The sequence below is a fragment of the Leopardus geoffroyi genome, chromosome D1 (assembly GCF_018350155.1).
Source record: "Leopardus geoffroyi isolate Oge1 chromosome D1, O.geoffroyi_Oge1_pat1.0, whole genome shotgun sequence".
Taxonomy (NCBI): domain Eukaryota; kingdom Metazoa; phylum Chordata; class Mammalia; order Carnivora; family Felidae; genus Leopardus; species Leopardus geoffroyi.
In genome coordinates this window covers 39,146,577-39,159,549 of record NC_059329.1, presented here as the reverse complement: position 1 = coordinate 39,159,549, position 12,973 = coordinate 39,146,577, and the positions used below count along the sequence as shown (strand labels likewise).

General features: G+C 47.0%; 1 protein-coding gene across 1 annotated transcript; it reads left to right on the top strand.

The window, feature by feature from the left end:
- Nucleotides 1–1,935: 1,935 nt before the first annotated feature.
- FUT4 (fucosyltransferase 4) lies at nucleotides 1,936–12,054 on the top strand. The gene is made up of 3 exons (XM_045482457.1): nucleotides 1,936–2,019; nucleotides 5,596–5,842; nucleotides 5,976–12,054. Exons 1-3 carry the CDS (start codon nucleotides 1,936–1,938, stop codon nucleotides 7,547–7,549), a joined length of 1,905 nt encoding a protein of 634 aa, XP_045338413.1. The 3' UTR covers nucleotides 7,550–12,054.
- Nucleotides 12,055–12,973: the final 919 nt, after the last annotated feature.

The window sequence follows — 12,973 nt, the reverse complement described above, 5'->3', positions numbered from 1 at the left end:
TAATGTGGGGCTCGAACTCACAACCATGAGATCAAGAGTAACTTGCTCCACCAACTGAACCAGCCAGGCACCTTTAGAGTCCAAAGTCTTTTGCATAACCTTTATGAATGCAGAAATGAAATGGTTTTGTAAGTGTCACCTAAAATGTAAAATTAAGAGTGGTGTTCATTCATTCATCTATTCATGTATTTAATAAATATTTATGAAACACCTCATGTTGCCAGGCATTGCACTGTGTGATGTTAACATACTTATTTCGATGTCAAAATAACTTTCTTTTTTTTTATTCCATTAATTTATTTTTTGAGGGTGGTGTAGGGGCAGAGAGAGGGACAGAGAGAATCCCAAGCAGGCTCCTTCCTGTCAGTGCAGAGCCTGGTGCAGGGCTTGATCTCACGAAGGTGAGAGCATGACCTGAGCTGAAATCGAGAGTCGGACGCTTAACCCACTGAGCCACCCTTGCGCCCCTTACTTTCTTTTGTGTAAGTCTTGTATTCCATAACTTTCACATGTGACTACAAATAATGTCTATTCTAGGAGGAAGTAGTTTAACAAGAAAAATGCAGAGGTAAATCCTGCCAATATTTAAAGAATTATATAAATATTGCTAACACTAATTGAAATTTCACTATGTACATTTTTCGGAACACCCAACATTCTTGTATCACTCTTCAGTCAAGGAAGTGTGCAAGAGGAACTCGAGTACATAAAGAGTAACACCCTAAAGTAAATACAGTAAGTTCTCATATTGTCTCTTTGCGACAACGCCTTTCAGGGGCAGTAAGGTTTTGCACTTGGGTAAAAAGAGAAGACCTTATAAATTGGTATTAGGCTTGTTTTTCTACCAGTGATTTCACAGGGCAATGAATAATAAATTGGGGATTGTCGTTGAATTTACACAATTCCTAACAATCTTTAACTAACAATCATCTCCACACTCAACTGCCCAATTACGCACAGTTAAAGAATTATGCCTGACAAAGGAAACAATCTCCACCTACTTGCATCCGGGTTAGCCTTTCCAGGCACACCTTCTCACAGACTGCTCCCCACTTCCTTGTAAGTACAGAATATGGGGAGGGGCTCTGGATTGCCCTTTTCTCTCTTCAAGGAAAAAACTGGAAAGTATACTGAGCAGGTCAATGTTGAGTCACAGGAATCTCAAATCCATCCAGAGATAAGAACCCATCTGAGGGTGGCCTCGTGGAGCCCAGCTGACAGCTTGGTGCCGGTGGAAAGGCCTGAGGCCGTCAGAATGTGTTCTGGGGATTCCTAGGAAATATCAAATGTCTTTGGTGAGGAGTCCCAGGACGGGCTGCAAATGTACCATTTCCCCGAGGAACAGCCAAGAGTGAGTTAGACGTGTAGCAACCAGAGTTGTCCTTGCCCTTGGTCTCAAAGAATTCTGTCCTATATCAGATTTTGGAACTGAATAGATCATCCTCGGACACGCTGTGCGCTGATTACTCACTTGGCTTGATAAAATAGGCCTTAATTTATGGACTTCTCCTCGACACCGCGTTAGCAATCCTCAGAGTCCAGAAGCCCTTCTTTATACCTGACCTTGTTGTCTTCATACTTGCAACGGAAAGCCAGTTCTTCCTGTGTAATATTCCTTGGAAACTGAGAGGCCTTTAACTACACAAGAAATACTTTGGTTTATCGTTACCAAATTAAAGAGAATCATAGAAATCTTAAAATTCTAAGAATCTTAGAATAACAATTTTAGCATTTAGAATAACAATTGCTTACTGACGGCGGGTAGCCAGGGTTGTTTTGGCCCGCCCACTACCCCGTCCTCTTCAGATAACAGCATTTCCCTTTGGGGAACTCCCTCCGTTGTTGGTCCATGAAGTTTAGGTAAACCTACCCTGTAGCTCCACAAGAGTATCTAAAGAGAGTCCACATCTCCTGATCACAGTGATTGTTTCAAGAATGACACTTGGTGCAGGTTGGGCCAATGAGAGTCAGCCTTATTTGATGGAGCTTCTGATGCTGGTCATCACGGCTCTAATTCATGTATAGCATTTACACTTGAAAGCTTCAGGGGCTTCTTAACGTCACAGCAAATCATTCACATAGCCAATTTTTCCTGATACTTACACACTTTATAGTGGGGAACACATTTACCAACAGATTATTTCCGCAATACATTAAGAGCGTTGATTCATTCAACAAGTGTTCAGTGAAATGATGAAAACTACTAGATGCCTGGTTCAGTGCTAGGGATGGGGTTGTGAATGAAATATGATCCCGGCCCCATGATATTCTGAACGATGTCTATATGGGCGCACACAGGAGAGCCATGTAACCTACCCTACATTTGTGCCCATGGGGGTCCAGGAAGGCTTCCTGGAGGAAGGGCCTCCGAACTATCTCTGAATTGATTCTCCTTTAATTAATTTAATCTCATTCTCACATCTATCTCAGTTCAGGCATTTTGTTTCACATCTGAATTATACCAACAGTTTTCCAACTGGATTAGATACTTGTGTTCTTATCCTGGTCCTTACTCCCAATTCATCTTTTACTAATGAAAGAATGATTTTTTTTAGAAACATTTTACTGAAGTATAATATACACACATAAAAGCACATATGTAAGTCTGAAGCCTAATGAATTTACTCAACAAAACATACCCAATTAACCAGTGCCTATATCAATGAACATGGCCAACACACCAGGAGACTATCTCATGTCAACTTCCATATACTCACCTCCCCTCGCAAATGAGTTTTTTTTGTTTTGTTTTTTATTTTTATTTTTTTTTTTTAATTTTTTTTTTTCAACGTTTATTTATTTTTGGGACAGAGAGAGACAGAGCATGAACGGGGGAGGGGCAGAGAGAGAGGGAGACACAGAATCGGAAACAGGCTCCAGGCTCTGAGCCATCAGCCCAGAGCCCGACGCGGGGCTCGAACTCAAGGACCGCGAGATCGTGACCTGGCTGAAGTAGGACGCCTAACCGACTGCGCCACCCAGGTGCCCCATTGTTTTGTTTTTTAAGTAGGCTTCTAGCCCAATGTGGGGCTTGAACTCACAACCTTGAGATCAAGACCTGAGATCAAGGGTTGAATGCTTAACCAACTGAGCCACCCAGATACCTGGCAAAAGATCTTTTAAAAATACTCATTATATTGATCCTTTGCTTTCTAAAACCTTTCGAGGACTCTCAACAGCCTTCAGGATAAAACCCCATCTCCTTAGTCAAACTAAAACCCTAGTGATTTCTAACCTACCATATTCATCCCGTTTGGCTGTTGCTATGCTGCTCCTTCTGTTTAGACGAACATCTCAGCCCTGTTCCCAATTTTAATCGTTCCTAATTATTCCAGGAACCACCTTCTCAAAGCCTTCTATAATTCTTTCTCTCTGCACTGTTTCAGATTCTTGAAGGTAGAAATGGTATTTTTCAGTCCAGGTTCCTAACTGGTTAAGTAAATAAATGAGAACACCTGGCTGTGGTACTTAACACCTTTCCTCCTTTCCATCCCTCTAAAATAAGAACAAACCGTTGCTCAGGGAATAAATCAATGAGTATGATCTTCAATCAGTTGTTTGTAGAGGAGTCATGATTGGTTTCCATTGATCCAACTACACCCTCCTGCCAGGTATCCCTTTCCCCAACATCAAGATAAGACTAAAGTAGGAGTTGGTGATCCCTCACTCTACCAAGGTAAGTAGATACTATGGAAATTGATATTCATGAGATAGGAGCCATTCTGCCCATAAAAAGTTGGTTTAATTGGAATATCTGAAGGACTTACAGGAAAATTGGGAGTGGGGGAAGGAAGCAAGGAAGCAGGTTAACATTTACCAAATGCTTACCTACCATGTGCTGGGTACAACGTTAGCCTCTATCTGTGATGTCTTATTTACATCAAGTGGGGGAGGAATGTGCATAAATATACAGGTTTTTGAATTGCATAACAAGAAAAGCCAATATATCCTTTCCTTCTTTTGGCTGAAGAAGGAAACACTTGGGCATTTATAGCTATTTTTTAGAATTAAAAATAACAGTGGGGCACCTGAGTGGCTCAGTCCGTTAAGCGTCTGGTCATGAGCATCGGCTCAGGTCATGATCTCACGGTTCTTGAGTTCGAGCCCCACATGGGGCTCTGGGCTGACAGCTCAGAGCCTGGAGCCCGCTTCAGATTCTGTGTCTCCCTCTCTCTACCCCTCTGCTGCTTGCACTCTGTCTCTCGCATTGTCTCAAAAATAAATAAACATTAAAAAAAATAACAGAGTGGAACTGAAATTCATAACTCCAATGACAATTGGGTTAAGTAGCTTAAAAATTATACCATGAAATTAAAAAATAAAAAATAAAAATAAAAAAAACCTCCACAACATTATAACAAGTTTTAGTGTGTAGGAGAAAGTAGGTATAGCCAGAACATCTAATGCTATCCGGCTCCCAAATTGTCCCTGTGGGCCAGAAGGCAGTGCCACATGAAACCATCTTTATAGAAGCTTTCGAAATCTATACTTGATTTTTTAAAAATATTTATTTTGAGAGACAGCATGTGCACACAAACGGCCAGAGAGAGAGAGAGAGAGACAGGGAGAGGCAGAATCCCAAGCAGGCTCCACCCTGTCAGCACAGAGCCCAAGAGGGTGGGGGGGGGGGCTCAATCCCCATGAACTGTGAGATCATGACCTGAGCAGAAATCAAGAGTGTGATGCTCAACTGACTGAGCCACCCAGGTGCCCCCTCTGTACTTGATTTTTAATGAAAAAGTTCTTCCTGGTAAATCCTAATGGCAAATCCAAGTTTGTTTGTTTGTTTGTTTTTTCTGTATGCATAATATCAAACACACCCAACAGGTTGGCCCCATTCCCAGCAAATCCATTTCTCCTCTAACATCCTGTAACTCAATATGGCCCCGGGCTGGGGTGCTGGCAATGCACAGCTGTGGAATACTAAAAATTCTCCCCAAACTGCCTCATCTCCTTAGGTCAGCAGCCCACCTATGGCCTATTTGGAATTTTGCTGAAAAACAGTTACATGACATAAATGAAGGCCTAAACCTAGAAATTCAAATTCAACTTGTAGGGAAAAAAAAAATTTGCTCAACTGGCTGTGGAAATGGATGCCTGGATTGTTGACTCACTGGTAACAGTGGAAGCAGCTGTGAGCTACTCACCTTTTATAGCCAAAACTTGGGTGATCTAATATTTATCTTAGCCATCATTTTATTATAGTCCAGAGCGCGTAATCTTCACGAGTACATTGTTTTTTCAGTGCTTAATAAAACTTAATAGTGCCGTTCATTCATTCAACTCCCAGACCAAGCAGTAATTTCCTGGAGGACAAAGGCCCAAAGGGCCATATGTTTATCTTTGGTTTCAGAGTCCTCCTCGCCCTTGTACCAAGAACGTTCTGGGCCGGCAGTGAGGAGTATTTAGAGGTGGAGTGAGGGAAAAGAATGTTTCAGATTGCTCAGAAAACGTTTATTCTTCCGATCCTCTGCTGGGGAGGAAGGCGGAGGGGAGGGAACGTTCTTGTGGCAGTGGGATTTAACCATCCACCCTGAAAACTTGCTTTCACAAACGCACAACCCCTGTGGGTCGCGCCACTGGCCTGTCTCGGAGGGTCACGAGGTCACGGTCACCGCCGCCGTGGCCGCGCCGCAGCCCGCACGTTTCCGCGGCCTTTCGCGCTCCCTCCCTCCGGCAGGCGTCGCTGGCCACCGCAGGGCGGCGAGGAAGGAAGCGGACTCGATCTTCCGTCCCGACGCCCGGGGACTCGGCACCCCCGGCCCGCCTTCTCCACGAGTCCGCTCTAGCGCCCTCTGCACGCGCCCAGCGACGAACCGGGTCCTCCCTCTGGAAGGCGAAGGTGCAGGCCACCGCGACTGAACACCGGGGCGCCGCTGGGAGGGAGCCGCGGGCAGGCCCGGGCTCAAGGCCAGGGAGCTGGGCGCGCGGAAAGGCCCGGGACCCCCCGAGGTGGGGTCCGGAGAGCGGGTGAGGGGCCCGGGCGGCGCGGCCGAAGGTCCGGGAGTCCTGGACGGGGCGGGGACGGGCGGAGGCGCGGCAGGAAACGCCCGGGGCCGGCAGTGCCGGTCGGGCCGGGGGCGCGGTGGAGGGGAGGGACGGGGCGGCGCCCGGCGGGGCTGCCCGGGCAGCGCACTTAGCCCTGGCGGCGCGCCCCGCGGGGACTCTTCGGGAGGAGTGCCAGGCCCGCGAGCCTTGGGATTCCGGGACCGCCCTCTCCCGCTCCAGGGCCGGCGGCGAGCGGCAACGACGGCCGGAGCCGCAGCGGCAGCATGAGAGCGGGCGCCGCGGCCCCACGCCTGCGGACGCGCGGCGAGCGGCGGCGGCCGTGCCTGCGCGCGCCATGGGGGCGCCGTGGGGCCGGGAGGCCGGCCGGCGCTTCGGGCGGCGCCGGGGCCGGGGGCTTCTGCCGAGCGCCTCCGCGCTGGCGGCGGCCGGCCTGCTGTGCACCGCTCTGGCCGCCTTCTGCTGCTGGAGGCAGCTGCCGCCGCTGCCCTGGGCATCCTCCGCCCCGCCGCGGCCGGTGGCCGTGCTGCTGTGGTGGGAACCCTTCGCGGGGCGCGACAGCGGCGCGAGGCCGCCCCCGGACTGCTGGCTGCGCTTCAACATCAGCGGCTGCCGCCTGCTCACCGACCGTGCGGCCTATGGGGAGGCCCAGGCGGTGCTTTTCCACCACCGTGACCTCGTGAAGGAACCCCGTGACTGGCCCCCGCCCTGGGGCGCCCCGGTGCGCGGGGCAGATGAGCTGGAGTTGCGGGTGTTGGACGACGAGGAGGCGGTGGCCGCCGAAGCCCTGGCCACCTCGGGCCTCAGGCCCCCGGGCCAGCGCTGGGTGTGGATGAACTTCGAGTCGCCCTCCCACTCCCCGGGCTTGCGGAACCTGGCGGGGAACCTCTTCAACTGGACCCTCTCCTACAGGGCCGACTCGGACGTCTTCGTGCCTTACGGGTACCTCTACCCCAGGACCCATCCCACCGACCAGCCGCTAGGCCTGGCCCCGCCGCTGGCCCGGAAACGGGGGCTGGTGGCCTGGGTGGTGAGCAACTGGGATGAGCGCCAGGCCCGGGTCCGCTACTACCACCAGCTGAGCCAGCACGTGTCGGTGGACGTGTTCGGCAGGAGCGGGCCTGGCCGGCCGGTGCCCAGCATTGGCCTTCTGCACACAGTGGCCCGCTACAAGTTCTACCTGGCCTTTGAGAACTCGCAGCACCTGGATTACATCACCGAGAAGCTCTGGCGCAACGCGTTGCTGGCCGGGGCCGTGCCCGTGGTGCTGGGCCCCGACCGTGCCAATTATGAACGCTTCATGCCCCGCGGTGCCTTCATCCACGTAGACGACTTCCCTAGTGCCTCCTCCCTGGCTGCCTACCTGCTCTTCCTCGACCGAAACCCAGCAGTCTACCGTCGCTACTTCAGCTGGCGCAGGAGCTACGCCGTGCACATCACCTCCTTCTGGGACGAGCCTTGGTGCCGGGCCTGCCAGGCTGTGCAGAGCGCTGGGGACCGGCCCAAGAGCATACGCAATTTGGCTCGCTGGTTTGAGCGGTGAAACCCCGGTGCGACCCAGGGAGGTCAGATCGTCAGCTTTTGACCCTCAGCTGCGCATCTCCTTGGCTGGTGGAGTTTTCCAAACACCCATTTTTACTCTACGGGGGAAAGGTGATTTGCCAATTAATATGATTCAGCATAAAGACTGGGTAGGAAGGATCCCTGGTTCTCATGGTTTTGTTTTTTTGTTTGTTTGGTTTTTTGGTTTTTTTTTTTTTTTTTTTTTTTGCACAGCTAGCAGTTGGGCTCTGTCTGCTGTAGGTGGGCATCAGTGTTCACCGGTGAAGAAGGGAGCCCTCCCTCACCTTGTAACCAGGACGAGGTGAAACAGTAGCTTAACTACCAGAAGCCTTTGAGTCAGTTGCTCTTTTTTTCCTCATCTGTCACGGGCTATATAGGTGGCCTGTGCTGAATCCAAATCCATACACACTGCTCCTTGACTCACATTGCACTGGGTGAATGTGTAGCAAGCCCCCCGTTCCAGAAGGAGCCTTGTTGCAGAATAGTGAAAGGACTGTGGCCGCAAGTGGGTCTCATGACTTCCTCAAAGTCTCATCTCCTAAAAAACGGTGAGGAGGGTGGTCCAATGATCCATGGACTGTTCCTTAACAAGTACTGTTTGTTCCCCTGCCATATGAGTACAAAGACGATGCTAGGTTGTCCTTGGGGAAGAGTTAGGATGAATATACAGGTGTACCTCACTTTACACACACGTATTTTTGAAACACTGCTTTTAAATCAAATCCCCAATTCACTGCTTTAGGAGACGTCAGTGTTTAATGCAATCCTCTGGAGAATCCCTTTACAATGTGAATAAGCATCTCCTAACTTATTTCCTCTGTGTCTGTTTTTCTATAACCAAAATTTTTAAAAAGTGTATTAAAATTAGAGATGTGAAAAAAGCAGAAGCGAACTTCTTCTCCCCTCTGTCCAGAAAACCAGCCCGTGTTTACCAACAGAAGAGAAGGAAGCCGCAGTGCCACTTTCCACAAAGTTATTTGTTTGTATCGTTTCACTGGACGGGAAAATTAAGCAGGAACGTACTGCCGGACAGAGAAAAGAGATTGTACCGCAATATGGAATCATGGCAAAAGGAAAAAAGTTTCATGGTGTCTATTAATGGCAGTTTTTGTTTCTGTCAGTTTTCAGTTAAATGTTTAATTGCTAGGGAATGGAACTAAATTAGTGCCTGCAATGAGCCGTGGTTTTTTGTTAAAATGTAAACCTGCCATTCTCCCCGGGGCCGGCTGGTTCCCCTCCTAGTCTGCATAGTAGTACTTACGGTATGGCCTCACATTTCTAGTGCCCTTGAGCCTGTGCCGTGGACCAACTTTGAAAATGGTATGCATTGACTTGAAAAGGTGAACGAGCAGCATATTTACTAGGAGTGACCGCGAGCCTCCTCTGTGCCAAACACTGGGCTTGGGGTGCCAGGAGAGACACACACATGTGTAAGGCAAGGTCCTTTTCTTGAAGGCTATTAGAATCTGCCCTTGCCAACAGGTAAAATAGAACTTTGATCAGTCAGTCGGCAGAACCTACTTGTTTAAAGTGACATTCTTGAATACAGGCCATAGGTCAGTTATTAGAAAACCAGTTGATTTATAGCCTCAAATAGTGGTTTATTTTTCTCTTTGACTTATTACAATAAGGACCTTCAGTGACTGATTATTGTGAGTGTGGTCTAAGATTAACTAGGTTTATATAAAGTTGTGCTGTAAACTGTAATTTTGCTTTTGATTAGGGCAATTAGCTGAATCATTAAGTTTTATCTCTACGAGTATTCATTGCAGACTCACTTAAAAAGTTCATTTGAAATCCAGGCGCTTCAATTTTTTTTTTCCTTAAAAGGAGAAATTAAAGCCCATAGATAACATTTCCTTATTAAAATATTATAGTGTGGTCGGAATGACAAAGTATCAGTCAACCAATAAAGAAAAAGGAAAAGTTCTCTGCTTATAATGAGTATTTATGAGAGATTGGCAAGTGATCTTGGGGTTCCTGGGAATCTAGATGGGCAGTGGGAGAGTGGATTTTGAAGGTACTCTGGCTTGAATTCCAGCTGTATGACCTCTGCAAGTTAGTAATAACCTTGAAGGACACCTGGTGGCTCAGTCAGTTAAGCCTCTGACTCTTGATTTCGGCTCAGGTCATGATCTCATGGTAGCGAGATCAAGCCCTGTGTTTGGCCCTTACTGGGCATGGAACCGGCTTAAGATTCCCTCTCCCTCTCTCTCTGACCCTCCACTGCTTGCACTTGCTTTCTCTCTCTAAAATAATAGTAACAACAACAACCTCGAGCCTCAGATTCCTTATCTGTAAGATGGGGAGGGAAAATACTTCATAGCTTACTGTGAGCTTTGTGGAAACTAAAATAAGTAAAGGGGCCTAACACGTGGCAATCACTCAATTGGTAAGAGAGAGATGTTTTTTTCCTTTTTTGTTGCAGTGATTTCAAGGTGCCTCCACATCGATTTGTATGTCTAAATTTAAATCTCAACATGTGTTTCAGGATATATCTCAAATAAAAAGGAAGGGGCCTCATATTGTATATTTCAAGTGTATTCCTAAAGCTAAACCCTATTATTTCAAGAATCATCATTGCTATTTAGATCGAGCTTGACTTTGCAGGCTATTCTTTCTTTGAAACACAAATTGTTAAGTTATATTGTTACATGAGTATTATTTTGCTGATGTTCTTCTTAGTTACAGTAAATCTTGTTAAAACTAACCACATATTTATTGAATATTTAGCGTAAGGAAGGTATAATTGCATTTTTATTTGTGTGCAAATTTTGGGTCTAGAACAGCCAGAATAGTTTTTGAGGCTGATTTCATCAAAGAGTAAGAGAAATATGTCAATTGCTCATTTTATGTTATTTTTCACAATTTAGCATTTTAGAATGCTAAATTGAGTAGGTTAAAATTTCATAGCTGATAATATAAAAACGCATCATATATATTTAAAAATGTCTTTTCTATGATCATCATGCCCCACCCCCCTTGGAGGCATAAACTTTACTTTCAAGTTTATTACAAATTGAATATTTTTAGCACTTGATGACTCTAATGATATGATTGTGCCTGGAATGATACTGGGATCGGGAAGACAGTGTGACTGGCTTTCAGCATCCACACTCCTTTCCAGTGTCCAAGCCTTCCCTGGCGGTAGGTTAGAAGAGACAGGGTGGCTTCATGGAAAGAGTTTGCAACTGGGAGTCAGAACCTGGATGTGTTTCTGCCACTTTCTGCCCCTGCTGTCCTGATTAGGCGAGTTACTTAAACTCTCTGGGTTTTAGCTTCCTCCTTTATAATGCACAAATGCCCCTAGAGAATGAGGGTTACGTGGGACAACGTGTCCCACAGTGCTTTGTACATTGTGAAGTGCTGTACGGTTACAGTGTGCTCTAAGTTTTCAAAGTTCTAGAGCAGGATGAAAACAGACTTCTCTCTGTAAAGGGCCGGGGTAAATATTTCAGGCTTTGCAGGCCATACAGTTTCTGCTGCCGCTAAACTCTGCCGATGCAGCACAAAAACAGCCGTTGGCAATATGTAAACAGATGGGGTACCTGGATTTGGCCGTAGTCAGTCAACTCTGTGCTAGACATTTAGACATCTGGGGAATTTGAGAACCTACCTGATGGGTGTTTCTTAAAAGGGATTTGAGAATTGGAATTTAAGAATTTTGGAGATAGACCCTCCTCGGTTCCTAGATCAGCTTGGCAACTTTCGCTAATTGTCTTACCTTGGGTACGTTATTTAAACTTTCTGTGCTTTGGCATCTCTAATTAAAGGTAATCATCTATGGTTGACAGAGGTGTTGGGGGAATTAGATGAGACACAAAGTACTCAGTACGGTGTCTGGCACATAGGAAGCACCTGGAAGATGTTAGCTATGATTATCACCATTCCATTTTATACAGGAAGTCGAGGTCCAGACCTCTGAAGGACCTGCTTGAGGTTACGGTAGTAGAGGCAGGACCAGCCGTGCTTGAGCAAGTCACAACCCCTTGGAGCCTCTGTCACTTGAACTGCAGAATGGTGGGGGGGGGGGGGGGGGTTGGACATCTTCTCTTGGGACCTTCTAGTTTCACTTGCCATCGTCCTACCAACTGGCACCCCACAGTTTAAAGAACTAATTCACCTCCCCAGGTGCCTTCCTTGTAGTCTGGAAATGACTTCCTACCCAGCAGCAATAAACTGGAAGAAAACCAGGCACCAGAGAGGGAGACTCTGATTTAGCATTATATATATGTGTGTGTGTGTGTGTGTGTGTGTGTGTGTGTATGTGTGTGTGTGTTTTAAAGTGTCACATGCCTTAGATAGGAGGGAAGGGAGCCAAGTTCTTGGTAATTAGTATGGTGAATAATCGCATTACGTTTCAAGTCCTTTTTGGATGTATCTCAGGGACTTTTATGCTACCCATTCTTGAAGAAAATCAAGTATTTATGTACACGTGTTCAGATTGTTTTGACAAAGTGATTAAAGTGTTACCGTGGAAAATGACTCCTTGTTTATGATGTGTCTCCTCCAGGCACTGATGTGTCCCACCATGACACGTGGGAGTGTTTCTTGGTTGAGGGGTTCCTGTTAAGTTCGTCAGTCCTAGATTGGTAACTAAAATGTGACGCGTTTGTCTCTTCCGAGTGGCGCGAGGTCTGATTCCAGCTCATCCTCTTACCTTTCTTGCCTGGCTTCTTTACTTTAACCCGGTGACTTGTCTCCAAGGGCAGAAGTAGTGTATTCCTTTCTCTCCTTCCAATTTATTTTATTAACTGCTCCAACACACTCTCTGTACCATCTTTACTTCCTGTCCAGTAGACCAAATAATGCCATTTTAGAAGAGGCAGAACAAAGACTGGGAACACGATGGTGGGCAGACGCATCCTTCTTCAACTAACATTCAAATTATTGGAAAGGGGAAAAACAGTGAGTATTTTCTCTCCTTCCCTTTCCCCAGCACACACACACACACACACACTGACATGCTCATTTCAGTACAGATTGTTGAAACCGATGATGGCCAGCTGAGGGTAGGAGCAGACGGGACAAGAAAAGAAGATTCGATAGTGAGTACTCCACCACGAATCGTGAATGAGTGAAAGGCGTGCACTATAGAACAGCTGGTGAATATACGTGGGGAGGGAAGAGGAAACAGAGAAGCAAAGACATTGGGGTAAACGGGTAGGACGTGTTTGAAGAGAAAGTGAGAAGAGCAGATAGGAAGGAGAGGGAAGATCAGGGTTAAATGACCTGGAAAGAGGCAGGATCAGGGAGGAGCATGTACACAGAGAATGAGGGAGTAGTGAAGAACCTGCCATTTCGTGGACTGTTCTGAAAAGGAACCTTTGTTCCAACTTGAAATGCAGCATCTGTTGGCGCATGGGAAGTGAAATCAAGAAGTCTGAACTCACGGACAGGGAAA

Coding starts and splice junctions, on each gene's coding strand:
- FUT4 (XM_045482457.1), top strand. CDS start 1,936: ATGACACTTGGTGCAGGTTGGGCCAATGAGAGTCAGCCTTATTTGATG. Junction 2,020..5,595: donor TCATCACGGCTCTAATTCAT/GTATAGCATTTA, acceptor CCTGTCTCGGAG/GGTCACGAGGTCACGGTCAC. Junction 5,843..5,975: donor CCTCCCTCTGGAAGGCGAAG/GTGCAGGCCACC, acceptor AGAGCGGGTGAG/GGGCCCGGGCGGCGCGGCCG.